This window comes from Patella vulgata, chromosome 6 (genome assembly GCF_932274485.2).
Source record: "Patella vulgata chromosome 6, xgPatVulg1.2, whole genome shotgun sequence".
In the NCBI taxonomy this organism is placed as follows: domain Eukaryota; kingdom Metazoa; phylum Mollusca; class Gastropoda; family Patellidae; genus Patella; species Patella vulgata.
Window position 1 is genome coordinate 42,058,535 of NC_065884.2, and position 23,081 is coordinate 42,081,615.

Below are 23,081 nucleotides of genomic sequence, written 5' to 3' on the forward strand. Positions count from 1 at the left end.
TACACGACATGTGTATGTTACTCCGTTTATCTGTTACTAACTGACGCATCTATTACTAAGTCCCTGATACAGATTGTAAAACATCACGTGTATCTGTTATTGTAAGACAACATGTTTATATCTGTTACTGATAAACACAGCATGCATATATATTCATAAGTCACGAGGTGTATCTGTTACTGACTGTAAGACACAGCATTTATTACTAGGAACCAAAACATGTATCTGTTAGTGATTGTAAGACACTATGTACCATGAATATTATGTTGTATTCGTTTTCACTTACTATCCAAAGTGGCGTACGTCACTCTGTGAACTGACAGTCAAGTGACCATTTGTGTGTGTGTTGTGTAACCATTAACCGAGGACCTTGTATTAATTGGCATAAATGAAGACACGACAATTTTTCTTGATAAAAAAAACGCCAAAGACACCGATACACCCTGACGGTACAGAACCGCTTTATCGAAGTATGAATTATAATCAAGTGATTTTTACAGATATATCTATTTTGGGGCTTCTGAGCATGCCTGGATAGCCATGTCCGCAAATAGAAGGTTTAAATCCTTATGTATGACACACACATAAACACACATGCATGCACACGCAAACACACAGAGAGGGGCGAAGGCATTATGAATGTGGACATATAAAAATCAATTGTGGATAATTTTCCTTCTAGGAATTCAATTGGATCAAAAATAGGCTCTGGCTGCAGTGGATGCTCAATGTATTTTCAATTCATCATATGTTTGTTAACACTGAATGCTGAAAGGAACAGCACCCTTTTTGGACTGACATATTTTCTTTTAGAAATTTAATTTTCACAACTGTAGTTTGCAAAAGATTCATTAATAATCTCTATCATGATGATCAGAGACTATAATGACTTGTTGAATATAGCAATTTTAAGATTAAGGATAGACTGATGTTAATATAAAATACAGAATAAACAAATGTATATGTATGTATTCTGAATACCAATCTGGGTGTCTCCATAAGCCCAAAGCACATAGGGGATGCTCGATTGAACGTTCCGGAATTGAATTCTCTCAATCCCAAAAATAGTGTCAATCGAGTGAACAGGAGAATTTCGGAATACAACGCATGTGCCGACTGCACAAAAAATATCTCAACCAATCATGGCAGCTGAAACATATTTGCTATTTAAAATACGTCACGATTCTACTCACACCACCTCAGCTGTTGGGACTGGCAGAACTGTGACAGGACTTAATTCCGTATCACTTGATTGCGATTCTGTCAATTCGGGACGTTCCGGACTGACAATCGAGCACCCACATAGTTAACCAACCAATTTTCAACTGTTAAATTTTACAATACCTGACTGAACCATTAAATAAAACTGGATCTTGAGATATTATAGATAACCTTGACCTCAGATCATTTAAATGAACATCTCGTATATCTAGTCCATCTATTAAGATTTGACCTTTAGCTATTTCTAATGCACGGAATAAAGCCAGTGTTAGAGATGATTTACCACTTCCAGTTCTTCCACAAATACCAACCTGAAATAAACAATCTATTTATTTCGGTATACATCAACTGTAATCAGTCCATACAGTCCATTCTTTAGCTATTTAAAAATAAAACATGTTTACTTATTCATAACTTTTGTCGAATATAGCAATACTGAGATACAACACCTTTTTTCGGTAAAATATATGTAGTAAATCCTTATTAACTTGCTCAGTATGTCAGAAACAATAGGTGAATTAACGAACAATTTACAGGTATTAAACATAACAGACCGAAACTTGTTGCAATGCATTTTAACCTTGCAGTACACATGAGCAGAAAAGTTAGGATAAAAATGACTGAGATTTTCAAATTCAAGACAATTTCCTCATAGTGATGTGGCAAAAACGATGCCACTAGAAAAGCCTATGAATTCAAATTGATCTGACGATGGAGAAAATTCATTTTTTACACCACTGAAATGTTACTTTACACTAACCTTTTGTGATGCTTCAATAATTAAGTTGATATTTTTAACAACTGGTTCTAATGTAATATCATAAGTTAATGTAACATCTTTATATTCTATACAGCCTTTATCTGGCCAGTTATTCTCCATACTCTTACATTTATCTACAATTATACAAAGCAAATTTACAATTATACTTTTACATTTATCTACAATTATACAAAACAAATGTAGTTATACTTTTACACTTATCAACTAATACAAAAGAAATATTTTATTTCCACACCTAGCTACGATCAAATGAGATGATGATTAATGTCCTACTGTTCTGCACCAACTAGACAAATGCACTACAATCAAACAAATAATATATTTACATAGTTGCTATCAAAAATCACAGAAAAAGGAATGAACACAAAAAATGGATGTGAAAAAGTAACATACCTTCATCTTTAAATTCTGTGGGTATTTCTGTATATTCTAAAACTCTTTCTACAGCATTCATAGCCATTTCTACTTCAGCTGATGTACGTACTATCCAGTTTAATAAACCTGACATCTGATATACAAATAAACTACATTTAATTTATTGCTATCCTTGGCTGTACTCATAATTAATGTATTCAATACAAGAAAATGAATATCCACTTTATTGTGAACAAACTTCTTAATAAATGGTAATTATTATATGACAATTTCTTTTATCCTTGCAAGATAAAATTATATGCAACTTATACCTTTCTAAGAAACAATCTATGTAAATCAAAAGAACTTTTATAAAATGGCATACATCCACACTAAATAGACAACAATTACATGCCATATTTTAGAGTCCACAGTGTGTCCACACTGAATCAAAATAACACACTGTGCATACTACATGTATATTATCTAACTTTATACAACATATGGAGGTTACAATCTGTCCACAGATATATCATCAAAAGTCTTTCATCTTTATATTTATTCCTTACAATAAAATATTTCCACTTCTGCTTATAATTCACAGAAGGCATTTCTTACAACAAACAAATACCATGGACGTATAGAATGTATTATTTTCAATGTAGGTCTTAAAATTTTGACTAAGATTCTTGTGGGTGTTTATTTAAACTCGGTCACTAACGAATAACTTCAAAGTAAAAAATGCTGTTAGTTGATTGTATGATGTCCCCCGCTAAAATCCCAAAATAAATAGATAACACATATTAATTAATTGCACATTTTTAAACAGTATCGAGCAATCAAACTGATCATCTATAGTTAGTCTACGAGCAGAAAATGTTCACAATCAAACTCAGTCAGGTTTCAAAGTACCTTGTAGTGAAACTACACACTAAGTTTCATCACTCTCCATTAGTTAGAATCAAAGATATCTTATCCCAAAGCATCGACAAATGTAATTGCTTAGCTCTGGTTAGCTTCAACGGGAAATATTAATCACTGAACTCAGTCAAGACATTCGCCTAATAAACATCTATACCTCAATTAAAACCAGAGTTGTTATGTTCCAAAGTATTGACCAATCAAATTGCTTATCGCTACATAGCCTACGCAGAAAATTCTCATCATCGAACTTAGTCAATGTATTAATATAATGAATCTATACTCAAGAGTTTCATCGCTCTCACCCAATTAGAACCAAAGTTCCTAAGTCTCAACCAATCAAATTGCTTATCTCTGCTTAGCCCTAGTGGAAAATGCACATGATCGAACACTGTCAAGGTATTCACCTAATAGACACCTACACCAGAGAGAGAGAGAGAGAGAAATGGGGTTTAACGTCCACGTCATAATCCAGGTCATTTCGGGACAAACATATGGTACAATTTTATTTCAATAATTCGCTTGCACATAGGGGTCTTTAGCAGTGGGAGGAAACCAGAGGACCCAGAGAAAACCCACGAGGTTGGACAGGCGACCCTACCCCTTGAAACATACAACCCGGGAATCAAAACCACGCCAGTCAGTTGACTTGATGACAGACCTTATGATACAACACACACCTGCTAACCATTCGGCCCTCCAACCCCCCACACCTACACCAATTTTGAACATTCTACCTCAATTAGAAGGAGAGTTATTGTGTTCCAAAGTCTCGACCAATCCGATTGAAACCTCTACTTTGTTAAGGTATTGGTTTTGTGACTATCCCTCAATTAGAATCAAAGCTGTTGAGCTCCAAAGTTTCGACCAATCAAATTGCTTATGGCTCTGCTTACCCTGAGCAGAAAATACTCATTATCGAACTTGGTCAAGGTATTGATGTAATGAAACTATACACCAAGTTTCATCACTCACTTAATTAGAACTAAAATTATCGTGTCCCAAAGCATCAACCAATCAAATTGCTTATCCCTGTTTACTAAGTAGAAAATTCTCATCTTCGAACTCCATCAAGGCATTCACCTAATGAATGCCGACACCTTGTTTGAACATTCCAGCTCCATTAGAAGGAAAGTTATTGTGTCCCCAAGAGTGTGACGGACAGACCTATTTTAATAGTCCCCTGCTTTGTTCGAAAGGTGGGGGACAATAAATCACATATATAAAGTGCTATTCCACAAAAGAATTCTGACTATTTAACGATTCAGAGACAAAAGATAAGCTGAAAATGCTTCTTCATTATCATATTTGATCTGCCTGATTTATGACCTGTATAGAGTATCAACATCCAGGGTATTCCAAAATGCTAATTACTAATTGAACAATTTAATTAGAGAATATGATGAATAAAAGGGTAAAATAGATGACCAGAATTTTTTGATGAATGGTTTTATTACAAGTGCTAAAAACTACACATACCAATAATGAATAGGTAATAGATAAACCTATAAATGCTGGATTGGTATTTCCTAGTATACCTGATGTCAAACTGGCTATAGAAGATACAAACACAAGTAAACAGCCTAAATAATCCTACAAATAATAATATATTATAAATTATAACAATATCTTTTGTCTAGATCGCTACAGCCATAATTGTATCCACTTTGACTTGCAATGATTATTTGTCTGGACAAAAAAGCATCAAATGTGTATAAAGTAACTAGCCGTCTGACCAGCTAACAATAATTCTGCATATTTCTAGCACAAGATAATGGTCATTTTCCTCTCGACTGATCGTAGGATGTACAGAAATCTCTGTACAAACTTTGACATAGACATTATTTTATTCCATTACCCAGATCAATATTTGTTGTCATCAGATGGATAGAGACTTGGGGCTGCAGTGACAAAAACAACATAAATTGTCTATTGATATATTTTCAGTTATTTGTACATATCAGTCACTTGAAAACCAAATTTGGTGTCTCATCATCCAAGCTGATTAAATACAGAGTGTTAAACTCTATATCTCCCACTAAGATTATGAATAAAGTACTTACTAATCTGATACCAAGCCATCTATTAGTTGTATGTAAAAATAGAAATGGTATAACGTTATGATCTATTGAAGTCATAGCGCGTTGTTGAAATTCCCCTTGAGCTCTGAAATTATAATTTCATAACATTTTACATATAGAGATTTATTATGTTCATGTGAATCATGAGTATTAAATTAATGTCTGTGGTAATATTTATTCCTCACATTAAAATCAATTTGTCCATTCAATGTAGAATGACCATATTCAATATAGAAATACAATGATCTTTTTCGATAGAGAATGATCATTTTCAATATAGAATGATCATTTTCAATACAGAATAATCATTTTATATGAGAATGACCCTATTTAGCACAGAATGACAGTGTCCAGGATAGAAGATCGTACCTGTCAAAATAGAATTAACCTTTTCACTACAGATTGACTTGATCTGTCATAGATGAACCTTTTCAATACAAAATGACCCTATTCACCATAGAATATCATGTATCTCTGTATCACTGTAAAGCTACATTAAAAGATCTAGAAGTAATGTATTGCAACTTACTTGTATGCTCGAATAGTTTGAAGGCCAGATAAAGTTTCAGAAAAATGAGCAAAAATGGGTGACTTTGAAACACTATCTAATCGTTGAAGTTCTCTGGAAAAAGAAAGTAAGTTCTGATCAAGTTTGGCTGATGTGAAGCATACAAGGTCAGTATTTTTCAAATAGAGAAGTCTAGATTTGTACTAATTTCAACACATTAAAGATACATTGTCCCTAAAGTATTTATCGGGTGGTTATTTCCAATAAAAGTATGGAAAATTTGGTATATATGGAAAATATAGACCCCCCATCTTACTGGAAAAGGAGGGGGGGTTGGGGGGTTGGATGGTCGAATGGTTAGCACGTGCGTGCTGTATCATAAGGCCTGTCATTGAGTCAACTGGCGTGGTTTCGAATCCCCAGTTGTACGTGACAAGGAGTAGGGTCGTCTGTCCAACCTTGTGGGTTTTCTCAGGGAATTATTGAAATAAAATTAAACCATGTTAGTCCCAAAATGACTTGGTTTGTGTCGAGTGGACGTTAAACCCCATTTCTCTCTCTCTTACTGGAAAAATACTGGACTACCCGAAAAACACCCACGGGGTAAGCACAAATGTCAAGGTATCACTAACTGGCCTCCCGACTGTTGTCTGTCAGCTTATTGTGTGCTGGCTTGACTGAGGGAGCGGTTGTTATTTCTTTATCAAATGGTTAGGTGGTTTTGGGAACATTGAGGGGTGTCAACGTACAAAAGACTCTGCAATTAAACCAAGGAAAATAATTAAGAATTCACTTAAGTCTCAATATGTATGATAAATCGATAGTAAGAAACGAAAAATACATTCTGAAACACGGACCCTCCCTAAATGAATTGAGCTGATTGACATGGTGCCTAACAACAGTTTATTTATAGCATGAAGTATCTCAAGATGAATACAATGTTTTGAGAGGGATTTGAAGCAAATTTTTGATAGATTGATTAGTTTGAATATGGTTTTAGTCCAAATATATCATTAAATCGCACGGTTTATAAGTGGGAAAGTATCTTTAAGTTTAAGGTGATCTTTGAAAATGTGTAACTTTAATATTGCTCATAGGCTGAAGCATGATCAAGCTAGGGTTGTCACGATTAATCAGTTTAGTCGAAGTCGATTCAGTTTCTAGCTCAAACCGATTCACATTTTGAAAAATCGATAGTCGTTTCATCCAATTTATATTGATACAATTACATATATTATATATAATGTTTGACTTTTACTGTCTGCTAAACACACTGCTGAATTGCTGCCTATTAAAACTGTATTGAAACTACATCTTTTAAGACTCAATACAGCAATTTCACACAATCTAGATATAGCATGTAATTCTTCACCTACCATATTAGGCATGACTTGCTACGAAATGTGTAAAATAGTTGATTTTGGCACCGATAGCTTTAAACGGTCATGTCCAACGATAACATGGACTGAATGCATGCCAGACAAGACAGGGAAGTTGGCTATGCCTTTTTACCAGTGATTAAACTACCAATGTAATTTTAATAAAATACCATTTAATAAAGAAGAAAACATTGTGCCAACAATATAATGAAAAGATCCTCTCAGACATTCCTCCTGTATAAATTAATTTTAAAACCAGTTGTAATATATTATTCAATTCACAGTCAGAATGTGTTGTTACTGTGTACTAGGCAACGAATATACGAGTTCCCAAACCTGACATTACCAGTCAGGAGACTCTTCTATTCATCTCACTTCGGCATATGTTGTTGCCTTTTTAAGTGACACAAGTTTTTTTTCTATTTGTAACGTCTTCTCTTGTTGCTTTCCGTCAATATGATTATCGCTATATATATTTTAAAATATTATGTACAGGAATTTTTATACTAGTGAATTGTAATCTATTGCCAGTATTGGATTTTTAATTAGCAGTTAAAGCTGTAGGGGTAAGTCTGAACACGAGAATGTCTTACTCAGCTCAACCGTGTAACTAATATCAAAACTAATGACTTAGTGTTGTTTATTGCCAATTTAAACGATTTATTCTAACATCTCTTTAGCACAAACTCAAAGACATGTCCTAAAAAAATATACAATCAGCTATTCACACATCATTTTATAATTTACTTATCAACAAACAATCAAACGAGAAAAACCTCATAACTCAGTACAGACAATGACATTATTAGCCAATGAAAGAACCATTTATTTTACATTATTATAGAATTTATACAGCATCTGATAAAATCCACAACGATACGATTTTTGGCTAGCCGATTCAAGAATTTTGTGATCGTGACAACACTAGATCAAACAGATAATATACTTACCGAGCTGAACTTCTAAAGAAACGTTGAAGACAATAATATAGAAATATTAATGGAATGGCAGCTAACAGGAAATACGGTGTGGCAATAGAATTGACAACAATAGCAGAGAAAGTATATAACAATGTTCTTAATACTCCTTCAATATTAGCTGCTAATTTCTGAAAATATAAGAGATAATGTAAAATTAATTTTATCCATTCCTTTTCAACAGTTGAATATAAAAAAAACAATGCTTAACCATTACAATAGCATTTTGTCAGTGAACATATTCGAAAAAATTTGAATTCTCTACATTACATACAGATATGTTTTAAGGTTTTTATCTTACCTGATCAATATTTGTAACATCACCAGAAAATCGGTTTAAAACTCTACCACTGGGATTGGTATCAAAAAACCTATAAATATAGATCAAACTTATAAATATAGATCATACTTATCAACCTAAAAATATAGATCAAACTTATCAACAATAAAAACATCTTTTAACTCATGCATGCTATTATGATAACAGATGAGATTTTGAGATGAAATGAAATGGTGTTTAACGTACTACTTTCTGCTCCGACCGGCCAATTGAAGACGGGCAAATGCCATACAGTGTGCTATGAGGGGAATTTTGCCCGGACATTGGCACTATGCCCGACTCATATTCTGAAATTCCAACTGTTAAGGGTTCTTGTAAGTGCACCCAATATGAACATGGGACTTCAGTTTTTGAGACAAGTATGTTTACCTGGATACATGATACTAAATCACAAAATGAAATGATTGGGTATCATTGACAGGTTCCCATTTAGGAAGTCCATTTACTATTTACTCAAATTTACCATTTTTATTGTATGGACTCCCTGTCTTTGATTCCCCATTAGAATTTATTACGGACAGTTTTAGTATACATATTATTTTTCTGTTTTTTAAACCAGCGGCTGCCAGGTAGGATACGCCCACATTTTGGAGAGACGGATAGAAATGAAATGAAATGGAGTTTAACGTCCTACTGTTCTGCTCCTAACCTGGGCTAATGAAGACTGGAGATGGATAGAGAACAAGCTAAAAAGAAAGTGATTTTTCCTACAATCAAGGGCCATAATTCAGGAAATTACAATTCGATATGCGCAAATATCAAAAGGAACCGAGGTCTTTGGGTTATAAACTTACATTTTAAGTTTCAACAAAATATGATAAAAATTGTGAACTCTATAGGGTCCACAACCTTGATATACCATATTTTTACGCTATTTGAGAACGAAGGGCGGCCATTTTGTCTGTTAGTTTTGGGCCGAGTAACGGTGACATAATAATACATTTTTTTAAATCGGATAAAAATTATGACCTCTATAGGGTCCACAAGCTAAAAACGTGATTTTTCGTACAATCAGGGGCCATAATTCAGGAAGTTATGTTCCGATATGCGCAAATATCGACACTAACTGAGATCTTTGGATTATAAACTTACATTTCAAGTTTCAACAAAATCGGATAAAAATTGTGACCTCTATAGGGTCCACAAGCTAAAAACGTGATTTTTCGTACAATCAGGGGCCATAATCCATGAAGTTACAGTCGGATACATGCCAAAATCGAAAGGAACCGAGATCTTAGGGTGATAAACCTATATTTCAAGTTTCATTGAAATCAGATAAAAATTGTGACCTGTAGACTGTTCACAAACAATTGTGGACGGACGGACGGACGGACGGACAGGGGCGACGACAATATACGCCCACATGAAAATGTGGGTGTATAAAAAAACTTTTTAATTCAAATCCATCATAAATTCCCACATTGTTATATATGATATTGAAATGATGTTGGTGACAATGGTAATGGTGAATATAATGATGATATGATCATATGACTATGATAGCAAGGATCACAACAGAATATAATACTTTTACTTCAAAGTATGATGTTTTAAATTATATATCTGATAACACCATATGCAATAAAGTATCATATGGAAACTGATTTGCATAGGCTTTGCTTTAAAGGAGCTAATTCGCTAATATTTGGGACCTAGAAATTGACACAAATAGGTTGCAATGCATATGATAATGTAATGTGAATGTACATGCATATAAAATGATTTACATTCAATCGTTATGTTCAGTTATATTCAGCGAAATACGCCAGAATTCTCAAACGAATGGCTATCTCTAGCGTATGGTTACTCCAGTCTACACCAAAAGTATTTACTGCACATGCTCTCCAGATAAGAATATGGTGTCGCGGTTTGACATGACATGTCTAGCCTTTTTCTTCGAGTCCCTTGTTACAAATGGCGGTGAAACGCATTATGGTACACGATTCATGTACCAATGGTAAAATGTTTATTTTGTCTTAAATATTGGATATCAGAAGCCCATCTATTCCCAGTAAGATCACAACATCAATGTTGATTTAAATTGACAAATAATTCGTGTTTTCAATGTCGAAGACAATACATGATATTAAGTTAGAGACTTAGCTACTTTAAAACTTGTTTCCGAATCTATAACATTTATTATGCACTTTATAATGTACAAAGACAAATCAATGTTCTATGGTAATAAATATTTTTTAAATCAAGATATATCTCACATATACACAGTCATTTCACCTGATTTTGTGTTGCTTGTTTTGGTATCTGTATATTTATCTTATAATAATGTATATAGATATAAATATAATACTGTATATATACAAACCTAATTGGCAAACTGACAACATTCTGTAACATGCCATTATATAATACTCTAGCTCCAAACAAGCATGCATAATGTAATACTAATGTTGAGATCAAGGCAACACCAATAGAACTCATTGATAATGCAGCATATAATTTTACATATGGACCATTATCAAAATGCTGTGGAGAAAAGAAAAGTAATTTCAACAATCATTATTAAAAGAATCATATTTCAGCAAGAAAAATACTGTTAAACAAAAAATTAAAGCTTACTGAAATTAATCCTACCTACGCCAGTAATAACATCGCATAATTTTTAAAAAAAACCTACAAGGACCATTTATCACAACTTTTACTTATCAATTTGTTTTAAGGGGTGTTAAAGATGGGTTCCCACAAAAGTATTTATCGGGTGGTTATTTCCAATAAAAGTATGGAAAGTAGAGATATCCAATCTTACTAGAAAAATACTGGATTCCTCGAAAAACACTCATGGAGCGTATACAGGACAAAAATGCAAGGGTTCCCCTAATCGACAGCCCGACGATTAGGAATTTCTGCACGCGTGATGTCAAAGGTCATAAGTAAACACTGAACGCTTGATGTACAAGTTGATAAACTTTATGAAGAGTTAGACGTACAACACTTTCTGAGATAAAAATGACGGAAAAAGACGTAGGTAGTGGATAATCCGAGAATTTAATTAGGATTCAATATTTGTAATAAATAGTAAGCGATTAAAGACAACATTGTCTTATGTATACAATGAATTCTCCTCTGACTTCCAAGAGAGGTAAGTCACGTGATGTAAACATGACCTGGTTTGATCGAATTTTTATAGCAGGGCATTCATTCGCAATTACAATGTTTGAGAAGGATTTGAAGCAAAATTATGACAAATTAATTAGTTTGAATATGTTTTTAGTCCATATATACCATTAAATCACCCAGTTTGTACGCGGGAATGTATCTTTAAGTTTAATAATACTGTTGTTCTGTGGTTAATCGCATGCATCTAATTCATTTTGTTGCGTTATAGAACAGAAATACATGCGATTGGTAGTGACAACATAATATGGTTTTGAATCGACATATCGCCACTTTTCACCTTCCCGCAATACACACATAGAAATGTGTGAGGTTGAATCAGTATTTATTGTACAAAAACGACTCACAATGCGCTGAAACACTCTCATGACACATATTCCAGTTCTATTAACACCCAAAAATACCTATATTCATGTATTCAGTACTTAAATTACATTTTTGCATTGCAGAAAAGTAGGACATTAAACCCCATTTCATTTCCTTTAAATTTGTGCAATGTGAAATAATTCGTATCGTGACACCTATATAATGCAATACATATTGTATCATAACTATAATCACAATAAATAAACTTTCTGTTTTACAGTAGAAGGCTGATTACAAAATTAAGTATCAGTCACCCAGAGAAAATATTAAAGTTAAATTTACCGTTATATTGGTATTATTTGTACCAGAATATTTTGATGATTTTATTCGATGTAATTCACCTTCACTTGACCACACACTTAGCCAAAAGTTGGAACCAACAAGAATACCATGATATAGAAGACTCAATACTAGTGATAAAATACACATTGTTATGGTACATGCTTTTAAATAACTCAAATAAACACTAGCACGAACAGCTCCTGTTTCTTTATGTTCTTTCTTTACTAGAAGTCCCTTCTCATTCTCTTTTATACCATTCACTGACAGAACAAAAATAAGACAATACAAACAATCACTTATAATATATCCATAATTAATTTCACATGTTAAATAAAAAAAATAGTCTCACAAGGTTTTTTGGCAGTAGATGAGAATTATGGCTTAAAACAGGGTTCTTGATCCATTAGGTCAAATGATGTCCCGGTAGGAACTGGGTTTTAAAATTTTAAGCTTCCATTCCCTTTAATATAACCAGACTTCAACAAAAATAATTCTTGGTAATTTGTTTTGAGGAATGTGGTAATTCTACTGTATGTAATTACCACAAAAATAACAACAAATAGGTACACCGTTCGGAAAAAGCAATTCCTAAGACCTCTACCTTTGGTATGGTTTGTAGTTGTATTGAGGAGAGATTACATATATTATATTATGACTGATATTTAAGAAACCAAACAACTTTATTGCAAACAATATTATAGACCGGGAGCCCAGGGGGTCAATCCAGCTGAAAAGTGTACCAATTTTCTCCTATATGGTATCAATGTATGTATATCTGGTATCATCAGAATGTAAGTCTGTCAGGTTTCTGGTGGTGGGTGGGATATTCCACGCCCTAAATGCCATGATCCCAAACTAGGCTAGATTAGCTCAAAAGTGTACCACCAAAAATCTTACTGCAGTGTACCGTACATCTTCAGGTATTACAAAAACACTCTGACAGACATTTCTAGTGGTGGGGTACCCTTGACAGAGCTATGTAATTGCCAGACATTTGTAGTGGTGGAGTATCCCTGACAAGAGTTATCTAATATTTAGACCAAAGCTAGGCTAGATTAGCTGAAATCTGTACCACAGGTGTCATGAATGACCACTGCCAGACATTGGCACAAGTTTATTTCTAAGGATCTGGATAAGTTCATGGATGTTAAAATCTATTCTTGGTATTGCAAGGAATTCACCTACCCATTTTATCACCATCACCCTTATCTTCATCTGAACCCGATTCATTTTCATTTGTAGCTTCTGTCATTACGGACATCTGTGATACTTGTCTACTCATGGCTGGTGGACATAATGTCTGCAATATACAAAACAAATTCTCAAAATCAACAAGTATACACTCAGTCGACAGTGCAGTAAAACCCTTTAAATACATTCAAATATATTGTTACAAATAGCTTATTTGGGCGAAAGAAACACCAGTAGAAGATGGAGAAACATTAGCAGAAGAAGGAGATACACTGTTAGAAGATGGAGAAACACTAGTAGAAGAAGGAGAAACACTAGAAGAAGATGGAGATACACTAGCTGAAGGAGAAACACTAGTAGAAGATGGAGATACACTAGTAGAAGGAGAAACATTATTAGAAGATGGAGATATACACTAGTAGAAGAAGGGATATAGATACACTATGTAGAAACACTAGTAGCAGATGTGTAGATGATGGTAGAAATATAAATACCTGCGATTTACCATCATTTGATAATGTTCCAGTACTTTGTCTTCTTTCTATGTCTTCTTCAACAGATTCTTTTAGTTTGTGTCTGAAGTAAAATATATTACATACATTATACATGTATTCAAATATGGCATACACATCAATTAAATATGTTTCCTTGGTGATTTTTAAAATAAAAATAGCTACAGTACGTCATAATCATTATCCTTTTAAAGACTAGCTAATAACAATTGTTCTTTTACCGTCAAAGTCCAACTTATCACTTATCAGAAAAGTAAATTATGTATTTTTTAAATCCAACGAAGTTTTTATAAATCGTCAATGGGGAGTTTGCGTAATATAATACAGTAATATACATTAACATACAAGTACATAAAAAGAAAGCGATTATAAACATATTCAACATTACAATCTGTTCATACTGTTTGTAAACTTAACAAGCTCAACAGTTCGAGGGGGATCAGTGAATTTCCACTTTGCAGAATTGTCCTTATTTACTTGTGAGTCTATCTTTGCGTTTGACTTTTGATTCTTTAGAATTTCTTTACACATATTTTCATCCAGTTGTCAAATTTTCAAGCCATTGTTACGAAATTGGAATTTTCAACCGCACGTTACCATTGTTTCTGATAGGTCATTTAAAAAAAGGATCTGAGAAGGCCTGAAGTGTCATTATTACTTCAAATGATATATGTGGGAATTTCCACATTGTTTATTACATTATGTATAGTCACACCAAGAGATAGCGATCCAATGAATGCAATAATTACCATTGGTCTGCATATAATATAATTAGTCCAATGCTTACTACCTTTTACACAAAAAGTCTGAATTACCCGCCAAAGAATGGTGATGTTTCCTTTCTCAGTCATATTAGAATATTATCGCGTGCTGACGTCATAACTCATTCTGCCTAACAGTTGGTTAGTTGTGTTAAAAAGAAATAGCTGTTTGAATAAGCAGACGTTGAGTTTACAAGGTGGTAAAGGGAAATCCATCATGTCATCAGTATGTTTACATTAGGCCTAATTTAAGTGGGCTGTGATGGTTTGTAGCGTTATTCATTTATTAATTATTCAATTGCTAGTAATTGTTCCTCATTCACGTTGATAGAGGGCTGTTTGGCATTTTTTTTTTAGGCTATCCCATATTTGTTGAGTTTTAATGACTTGTGATTGCCTGAACTTAGCGAGTTTTCCCATGACCAAGTAGATCTAATTGGAAGTAAAAAGCTTCACCGGACAGGAGACATAGTACCATTATAAATAAGCTTTTCTGACTAAATAATAACAGATAGCAAGGCCTTAGCCCTTAATTACTATTGTTATAAATAGGCCTGAATTAAACTAATTATAATATTAGGATTAGTTTTGCCCGTGATAATTAGGCCTATTATTCTTATGCCTAATATTAGTACTATTATAAATAGTAAGTCTATAGATTAATTAAATTGATTGCAGAGCAGTGTTGGGATTTCGCCCATATATTTTGGACATGTCCTACACTGTTTTTCAAACATCCAAAAACATCCGACCAGGAATATGCTCAATCGGACATCAAGATATGGTGAATAATATTAAAAATTCCAAAATTAATATAGTGTACTGAGTGTATAGCTACCACTCAACGTATTTATCGTATTATACCGCCTATACACCTACCTTGATTAACTACTTAATCTGCCTTGATTGGCTGACTTAATCCTTTGTCGGACAATTCATCAATCCAATCCTGAACAGAAGTCATTGCTTCTCTTTTGTTGGACAATGTATCAATCCAATAAGAGTGATTATAAACTTAATCTACGTGATTAACCTGTGATTTCTCAATTGTTGGACATTTTAATCTCCTTGATGTCAGCGACAACACGTAGAAGCTAGTCATACGATGTCACACCCCAAATCAATATACATTGTATCCAATAACTTGTCTGTGATATCACTTTGGTGGAAGCAAGCATTAAATAAAGCTATTGGAATAGTGTAAGTAGTTAATTGTTTTAGACGATAGAACGTGCAAGAGTTGATTGCGATTATTTAGCAGATGATGTCACTAGCTCGTTGTGGTAGAGCAACGGTTACTGCCCAAAAAATTTCAGGATGTCATTTTTTTTTACGGAGTATAACAGACTTATACCCTGAAAAATGTACGGGATTGGCAGTAGTCGGCACTTTTATTCTATCATATTACGACAAACAACACGTAATTTTGTAGGAATATTACTGACATACTGACATAAATTCGAATACTGCACAGGAATTAAATATGAAAAATAGCGAGGTGCACCTATTTTTCTTTACGTACGAATTTGAATATTTTATCGAAACATGATTTTTAATTGTGGCCTGAATCCGTCACTCAAGACTCATTATTCACCCGAAGATCACCCGTCAATCAAGTCTCACCCAGGACCAAAGACTCACACGTCACCCAAAACTGATTCATCACCCAAAGATCACTCATCACCCAAGACTCATTCTTCACCTGAAGATCACCCGTCACCCGAGTCTCAACCATTACTCAAGATTCACCTGCCACCCGATTACAAGTCACTCGCTCTTCAACCGAAGATCACCCGTCACCCAAGGTTCACCTGAAGATTACCAGTCACCTTGAGGTTCATCCATAGTGACTTGTTGAAAGTTATAGACCCCCTATTAACATGTGCTGTAACCCATTATATAACCTGTTATGCAGGACTAGTTGACCATTTTATAAGTAATCACCAAGTAGTTATTACCTTACACTTACCTTAATTACTAAAAGGAAGAGTGGAAATCACGCCTTTTATATAACAAAGGGGAATAATTCCCGTTCGGTACATTTATTAACGTAAATAACTATTTCTATTAATCATATATTATATAAATATATGACCTATAATTGAACAGATATTGTACAAAGTATTAATATATTTATTCATTGTATTACGTAAGTATTAATTATAAATTTTTGTTGAATAAAGTTTATGTAATTTATTATTGATTCTGTTATTCTTTTGATTCATGTATTAGACTTAGACAGAGACGAGGCAAAAACGCAACACCATCAAATAAAAGGGGTTTTAAAAAAGATATTACCTTATTTCTGATACTTTTGCTTCTTTTATTGCTTTTCTCCACGATTCGTACAACTCTAGATTAATTTTCTTTACTTCACTTACTCTACTCTGGAGTTGCACTCGACCTTCTTTCATTACAATAACCTGCAAATATCGTCTACATATTATACACATGAAAGTGATAAATCTGCTTATTGCAGGTCCTTTTTTTTGGCTTCAAATATTACATAAACTATTATTTAGACATTTATTCACTTGCCAAGAATATAATCAACTCTCTAGACCAGTAGTGTTAAGCATGCGGCCCGTGGGCCAGATCTGGATCGCCAAGGGGTTAAATGTGGCCCGTGGACATGTCGATAGTTCTTAGAAACCAACGATGGAAATCATTTATGATTGTTTTCTGGTTTCAGTAAAACTCTGACATCTGTACTGTATGTCCTAGATATGTAATACAAGCGCACTTTGTGTTCAATATTACACCTTATTCCATTATAATATGTAACGATTTTAGTCAAATATTAATAAATCAATAAAATTTTCTTTATCTTGACATTTTTGTATAATTTTAGTTCATGTGACCCCTGAATCGAGTTTGACACCCCTGCTCTAAAACATTGGATGGCCGCAACTTTAACAGATTGAAACACGATTGCCATTTAATAATTCAATTTTAAATGGCAAGTACCATTGCTACGATAATAAAAACCTATACTACAACTTTAAACACTGATAACTTTGATAAGAATAAACTAATTTGAATGATATTTTCAATATATTCATCTTTTATTGTCTATTTTTGAACTAGTACAGCAAGAACAGACAGGTCTTTGTCTAATCTTATATAATGCAACCTTAATGTAAAACTACCGGATTATTTACACACCAAGTATATGCAGCAAGCAACAGCCAATGTTTACTATTTCTATAAAACTAGGTAGCATTCTACATAGGAACTCAAAAAGATTGTATATGTATTTGTTTAGTGTTTTGTAGGTGAGTAATGCTCTTATCAATAAAAATATCAGAAAGTCCACAAAATTGTGACTGTTTTTTCTGATTCCAATATGTCTATTGAACAATTGAGACTAATGAACTTACCTGATTAGCATAACTTAAATACTGTAAATGGTGAGTAACAAGTATAACAGTACGCTTACGACGTATTAAACGATTCAAAATGGCTTCATCAAATACATGTCGAGATACATGTGCATCTAACCCTGACAGAGGACTGTCCTGTTAAAATAAAATATAACATTTAAAACATACAAACTGTCATTCCACTTTTAAGTGAGTTAAGCCAGTTTGAAGATATTTTTCACATAAAATATATTTTAATTAATGTGTTGTATTATAGAGATTTCTATAGGAAAATAAAATAAAGTAACGTACCAGTATGACAATTTCAGCTTCAGAATAAAGAGCTCTAGCTAGACTTACACGTTGTTTTTGTCCTCCAGATAATGTTATACCCTAAAAATATACAAGAATACACTATATTAATACACTAGTATATGTTTTTAATTTATACTTGGACACCATGCAGATGGAAGGTTAGCCTAGCAAGCAGGATAAGTTACTTTTTCTTCATTAAGATTTAGAACTGGATAATCCTTGATACATAAACAATCTATAAGCTTTGTATAGTTCGAAGAAATGTCATTCATCTATTATACTACTTTAGGCTTGGCTTGAAAGAAGTTAGATTCAATTCTTTATACCTACATAGGCTTATACCAGTATACAAAAACCTTATTAATTTTATTTAAATGGGAATGCTTCTTAACCATTGTCATCCAGTAGTCACTGATATATTGTAATTCAACCTCTGCAATATATATTGTAATTCAACCTCTGCAATATATATTGTAATTCAACCTCTGCAATATCATGGTAGGATATAATCGGCAAACAACATGCTGTTTCACAAACCAAGAGTGTTCATATTAATTTGAAAAGTTGAACTATTTTTATATTGAGATATATCTAGATATATTTTTTACCTTTTCACCTATTTCTGTTAAATCACCAGCAGGGAATGATTCTATATCATGATTTAAACTACAAGCATGTAAAACTTTACGATATCTACACAAACAAATAAAAAAAAACATACAGAAATTATAAAATATCCTCTCTCTAAATGCTGATGAGATGTGGGTACCAAAATAATGAATTGAATTGAGAAAGCAGATGGCAAGTATGCCTGATTTTGCAACAATTTAACACTTTTAGTGTGATGCTGAGATAGTACTATCATTCCTGGTGTATTACTTATTATACTATCATTCCTGGTGTATTACTTATTATATCACCAGTCCACTCTGTATTTAGTTGTACATGACCTCTAATCAGTTGTCAAGTGTATATTGTTGTTGCATATGCTATATATATTATTAGTCTCCACATATTTGTATTACTTGCTTGATATAGATGACAGTAACCGTGATAAAACTTCAACATTGCAAAGTAATAAATCCAGTAATTGTGTATCTATAACATTGTCTAATATACTTACTTTCTCCAGATGTACGGTTGACCAAATGTAATATTATCTCTAATAGTAGCATGTAACAACCATGGTGACTGAGCACAATAAGCTATATTACTATCTCTGAAATTTTACAACAGAATAAACTCATACATTTAAATATAACATTTTTATAACTTACTATTTTGTACAAATATATGGATGATATCAGGTTTAAAAGTGAATAATCACTGCTCCTAAATTTAACAAGACAATATAATAAACAAGATATTCCTTACACAATATATTGTCATGAACCAAGACCAAGATTAGGCATATTTCGATTTGACATCATATCAGAAACCTGACTCGGTCAGTCGATGCATATGACTTCTATGGTAGGGTGACCCACCATAAATAAATATCTCCATATATCTCCATATATCTCGACAACTACGCCACAATATTTATATATATGCCAAGCCTCAAATCAGTTTCACACAATTATAGTCACTAAATAAACGATCATGTTGTACTTAATAAGCTATGACCATTAATCATCTATATATAATAGACTGAAAACTGGTTCCAAGTGTCGTCCATAACATCCAGACACTTTTGAGTAAAAGATAGGTTACGTGCCCTTGTTTTGAAATTAGTCTCGCTTAACCAGTCTATCGACCATTCTACGTCTGATTGACAGGTCGGGATAATCAAGACTACTTTTTTTACGAAACATAACAGAAAGCTAGAACAAGAAATTGAATTTAGAAATAAGCACGTTAGGTAACTCAACAATCGTTTTAAGAACCTTGTAAAAGTAAAATGAAACTACTGCTAGTATCATGTTCCTGTCTAACCCGAGTGATTCAGAGATATTATTTGTACTAAACCAAAAGATGCCGCTCTTAACGGTACAGTTAATGATAAAGCGATTTAAAAAATGAAACGAACGTAATTTCTAAATCTGCTGTAATAACCAAGAAGCTTAATTTCACTGCTATTCAAAATCGTCAACAATAAATTTTTTACGGCTGTAATAGTTGATAGATTTGTAGAGAATTGCACGTGCCATGGCTATTTATAGTATCATACTGTCAGAAAGTTGGTCTCGGCACGGCGAATGTGCACGCTTCAGTGGTAGTCTCGAACTATCAGCGGTGGACTGTATTTCTGTAGAGTACATGGGTCACCCTATCTATGGAGCATTCATTAGTCATGGTCCATGACGTCATTGTAGCCATCTTGAAATTGTGACATATCCAGCATTGATGCACAATTGTCCAAAGAACAAGCATACAAAATTTCATACTGGTTGTAAATTATTTGGCAGAGCCTTAGGTTTGTTTTTTTTACTAGAGCATCACTCCATCAACAAGACGATGCTATTTCAAAAACTATCATTACATTATATAAATATTATGATATCTTACCTTGCCCATTCTACATGTCCTGATAACTTCACCATTTCTCCTAACATTGCTGCTATCAACGAAGACTTACCACTACCCACAGGTCCAACAATAGCTGTTAATTTACCTACAATCATATATTATTATTACACCACAGTAAAAAGTAAGTAAATTTACTTTAACATACATTCAATACCAATTTATATTTCTACCAATAAAAAAAAACTCACTCGTACATCTCAGAAATGTACCGTGTATAAAAACTTAAAGGGATATCAGTGTTGTGCAGGTCTTCACTGGTTGCATACATAATTACATCAGACGTGTTTACAATATATATTATTAGATTGCATGTAAATTTTGAGATATCGCTCTGATACACATGTTTTATTTTTATATATAAATATACCATTCACTCTACTAGTAAGTAGGTTGCTTGTGAGCAGAATCAAAGGTTCTTTTGAAATGAAATGGGGTTTAACAGTACTGTTCTGCACCAAGAAGATTGGCATATGGGTCATTCAATGCCAACTGGACCAGTGCTTGTAAAGTGACCCCCTCAGAATATTATGAAACAAGCGGCTGCCAGACAGGATACACCCACATTTTGCAAGTGATGGATAGAGAATAACCTAAAAACAAACACAATTTTTTGTACAATCAGGGGCAATAATCCAGAAATTTATGCTCTGAGATGTGAAAATATCAAAAGGAACTGAGATCTTTGGGATATATAAATGCGATTTTTTGAACAATCAGGGGCCATGATCCAGGAGGTTACGTTCGGATATGCGCGATTATCAAAAGGAACCAAGATCTTATTGTGCAACGGTGATATATTCATACGTTTTTTTTTAAATCAGATAAAAATTGTCACCTCTAGAGAGACCACAAGCTAAAAACATGATGTTTTGTACAATATGGGGCCATAATTAAGGAAGTTACGATCCGATATGCTCGAATATCGAAAGGAACCAAGATCTTTGGGATATAAACATGCATTTCAAGTTTCATCAAAATCGGATCAAAATTTTGAGCTCTAGAGGGTCCACAACCTTGATTTACACTATTTGCGTACAAGGGGCAGCCATTTTGTCTGGCAGTTTTGGTCCAATGTTCACGAAATTCGAACTCAACCAAAATTACGGTGTAACGGTGATATAGAGGGATCACAAGCTAAAAACATGATTTTTTGTACAATCAGGGGCCATAATTCAGCAAGTTCCAATCCGATATGCGCAAATATCGAAAAGAACCAAGATCATTGGGTTATAAACATGCATTTCAAGTTTCATCAAAATCGGGTGAAAATTGTGACCCCAGAGTGTCCACAAGCTAAAAACGTGATTTTTCGCACAATCAGGGGTGACGGCATAATATGTCCACATGAAAATATGATGGCGCGAGGTTGTTAATAATTTTATACATTAATTTTGATTTATGATGTTGATGTCTTTCCGAGAGTGGAAAAAACACAGTCTCTTTATAGAGTAAGGCATGGCTGGTACCTGTAACCGCCCCACAGATAGTGCGTATTGCATCTAATTGTAGGGATTCTAGTTTGTTAGATAAATAATCACTGCACCCATCCCAGATAATATCGGCATAATCAAAGTGTGGAAGGATAAAAGAACAGTATATTGTGTTTAAAGATTTTCTATTCAGTCAATATATTAGAGAGCGAAGGCAATTTACTAGTTTAGATACTTTGCTTACAATGCTATCTATATGATTATTACATTTACAGTTAGTTTGATAGATTAGACCTAGATGTTTATGTTCACTTACGAGCGTACTTCTTTGATTTTTACCTGGTTCATAAATAATTGTGGTTTAACTATGTGGGATTTAGTAGTAATAGTCAGTGTCTCTGTTTTAGGGGTTTAGTAGTAATAGTCAGTGTCTCTGTTTTAGGGGGTTAAAAGTTACCAGCCATGTCTCTGCCCAATTTCTGTTTCGATTTAAGTCATCGTTGATGGTAGCAGCACTTGCCTCTGGGTCTCAATTTTTTAGTATAAAGAGGTATTGTCGGCAAATAATCTGATGTTTAAATTTATATTGTTCACAATGTCATTTATGTATATTAAGAATAAAAGAGGGCCTAGTACAGA

The 23,081-nt window shown here is 33.5% G+C and overlaps 1 protein-coding gene across 1 annotated transcript in view; it reads right to left on the reverse strand.

Moving 5' to 3' along the window:
- Positions 1 to 991: 991 nt before the first annotated feature.
- Positions 992 to 23,081, reverse strand: part of LOC126824345 (ATP-binding cassette sub-family C member 9) — a 38,953-nt gene continuing 16,863 nt past the window's right edge. The window contains exons 8-25 of the mRNA XM_050553556.2: positions 20,992 to 21,097; positions 19,607 to 19,702; positions 19,092 to 19,176; positions 18,481 to 18,561; positions 18,187 to 18,324; positions 17,105 to 17,229; positions 14,028 to 14,109; positions 13,528 to 13,642; positions 12,343 to 12,602; positions 10,886 to 11,046; positions 8,524 to 8,593; positions 8,196 to 8,353; positions 5,888 to 5,980; positions 5,341 to 5,443; positions 4,757 to 4,870; positions 2,396 to 2,510; positions 1,982 to 2,115; positions 992 to 1,532 (exon numbers count right to left, since the gene is read on the reverse strand). Coding sequence (XP_050409513.2) covers positions 1,329 to 1,532; positions 1,982 to 2,115; positions 2,396 to 2,510; positions 4,757 to 4,870; positions 5,341 to 5,443; positions 5,888 to 5,980; positions 8,196 to 8,353; positions 8,524 to 8,593; positions 10,886 to 11,046; positions 12,343 to 12,602; positions 13,528 to 13,642; positions 14,028 to 14,109; positions 17,105 to 17,229; positions 18,187 to 18,324; positions 18,481 to 18,561; positions 19,092 to 19,176; positions 19,607 to 19,702; positions 20,992 to 21,097 — 2,240 coding nt within the window. The 3' untranslated portion in view covers positions 992 to 1,328. The remainder of the gene's footprint in view (positions 1,533 to 1,981; positions 2,116 to 2,395; positions 2,511 to 4,756; positions 4,871 to 5,340; positions 5,444 to 5,887; positions 5,981 to 8,195; positions 8,354 to 8,523; positions 8,594 to 10,885; positions 11,047 to 12,342; positions 12,603 to 13,527; positions 13,643 to 14,027; positions 14,110 to 17,104; positions 17,230 to 18,186; positions 18,325 to 18,480; positions 18,562 to 19,091; positions 19,177 to 19,606; positions 19,703 to 20,991; positions 21,098 to 23,081) is intronic.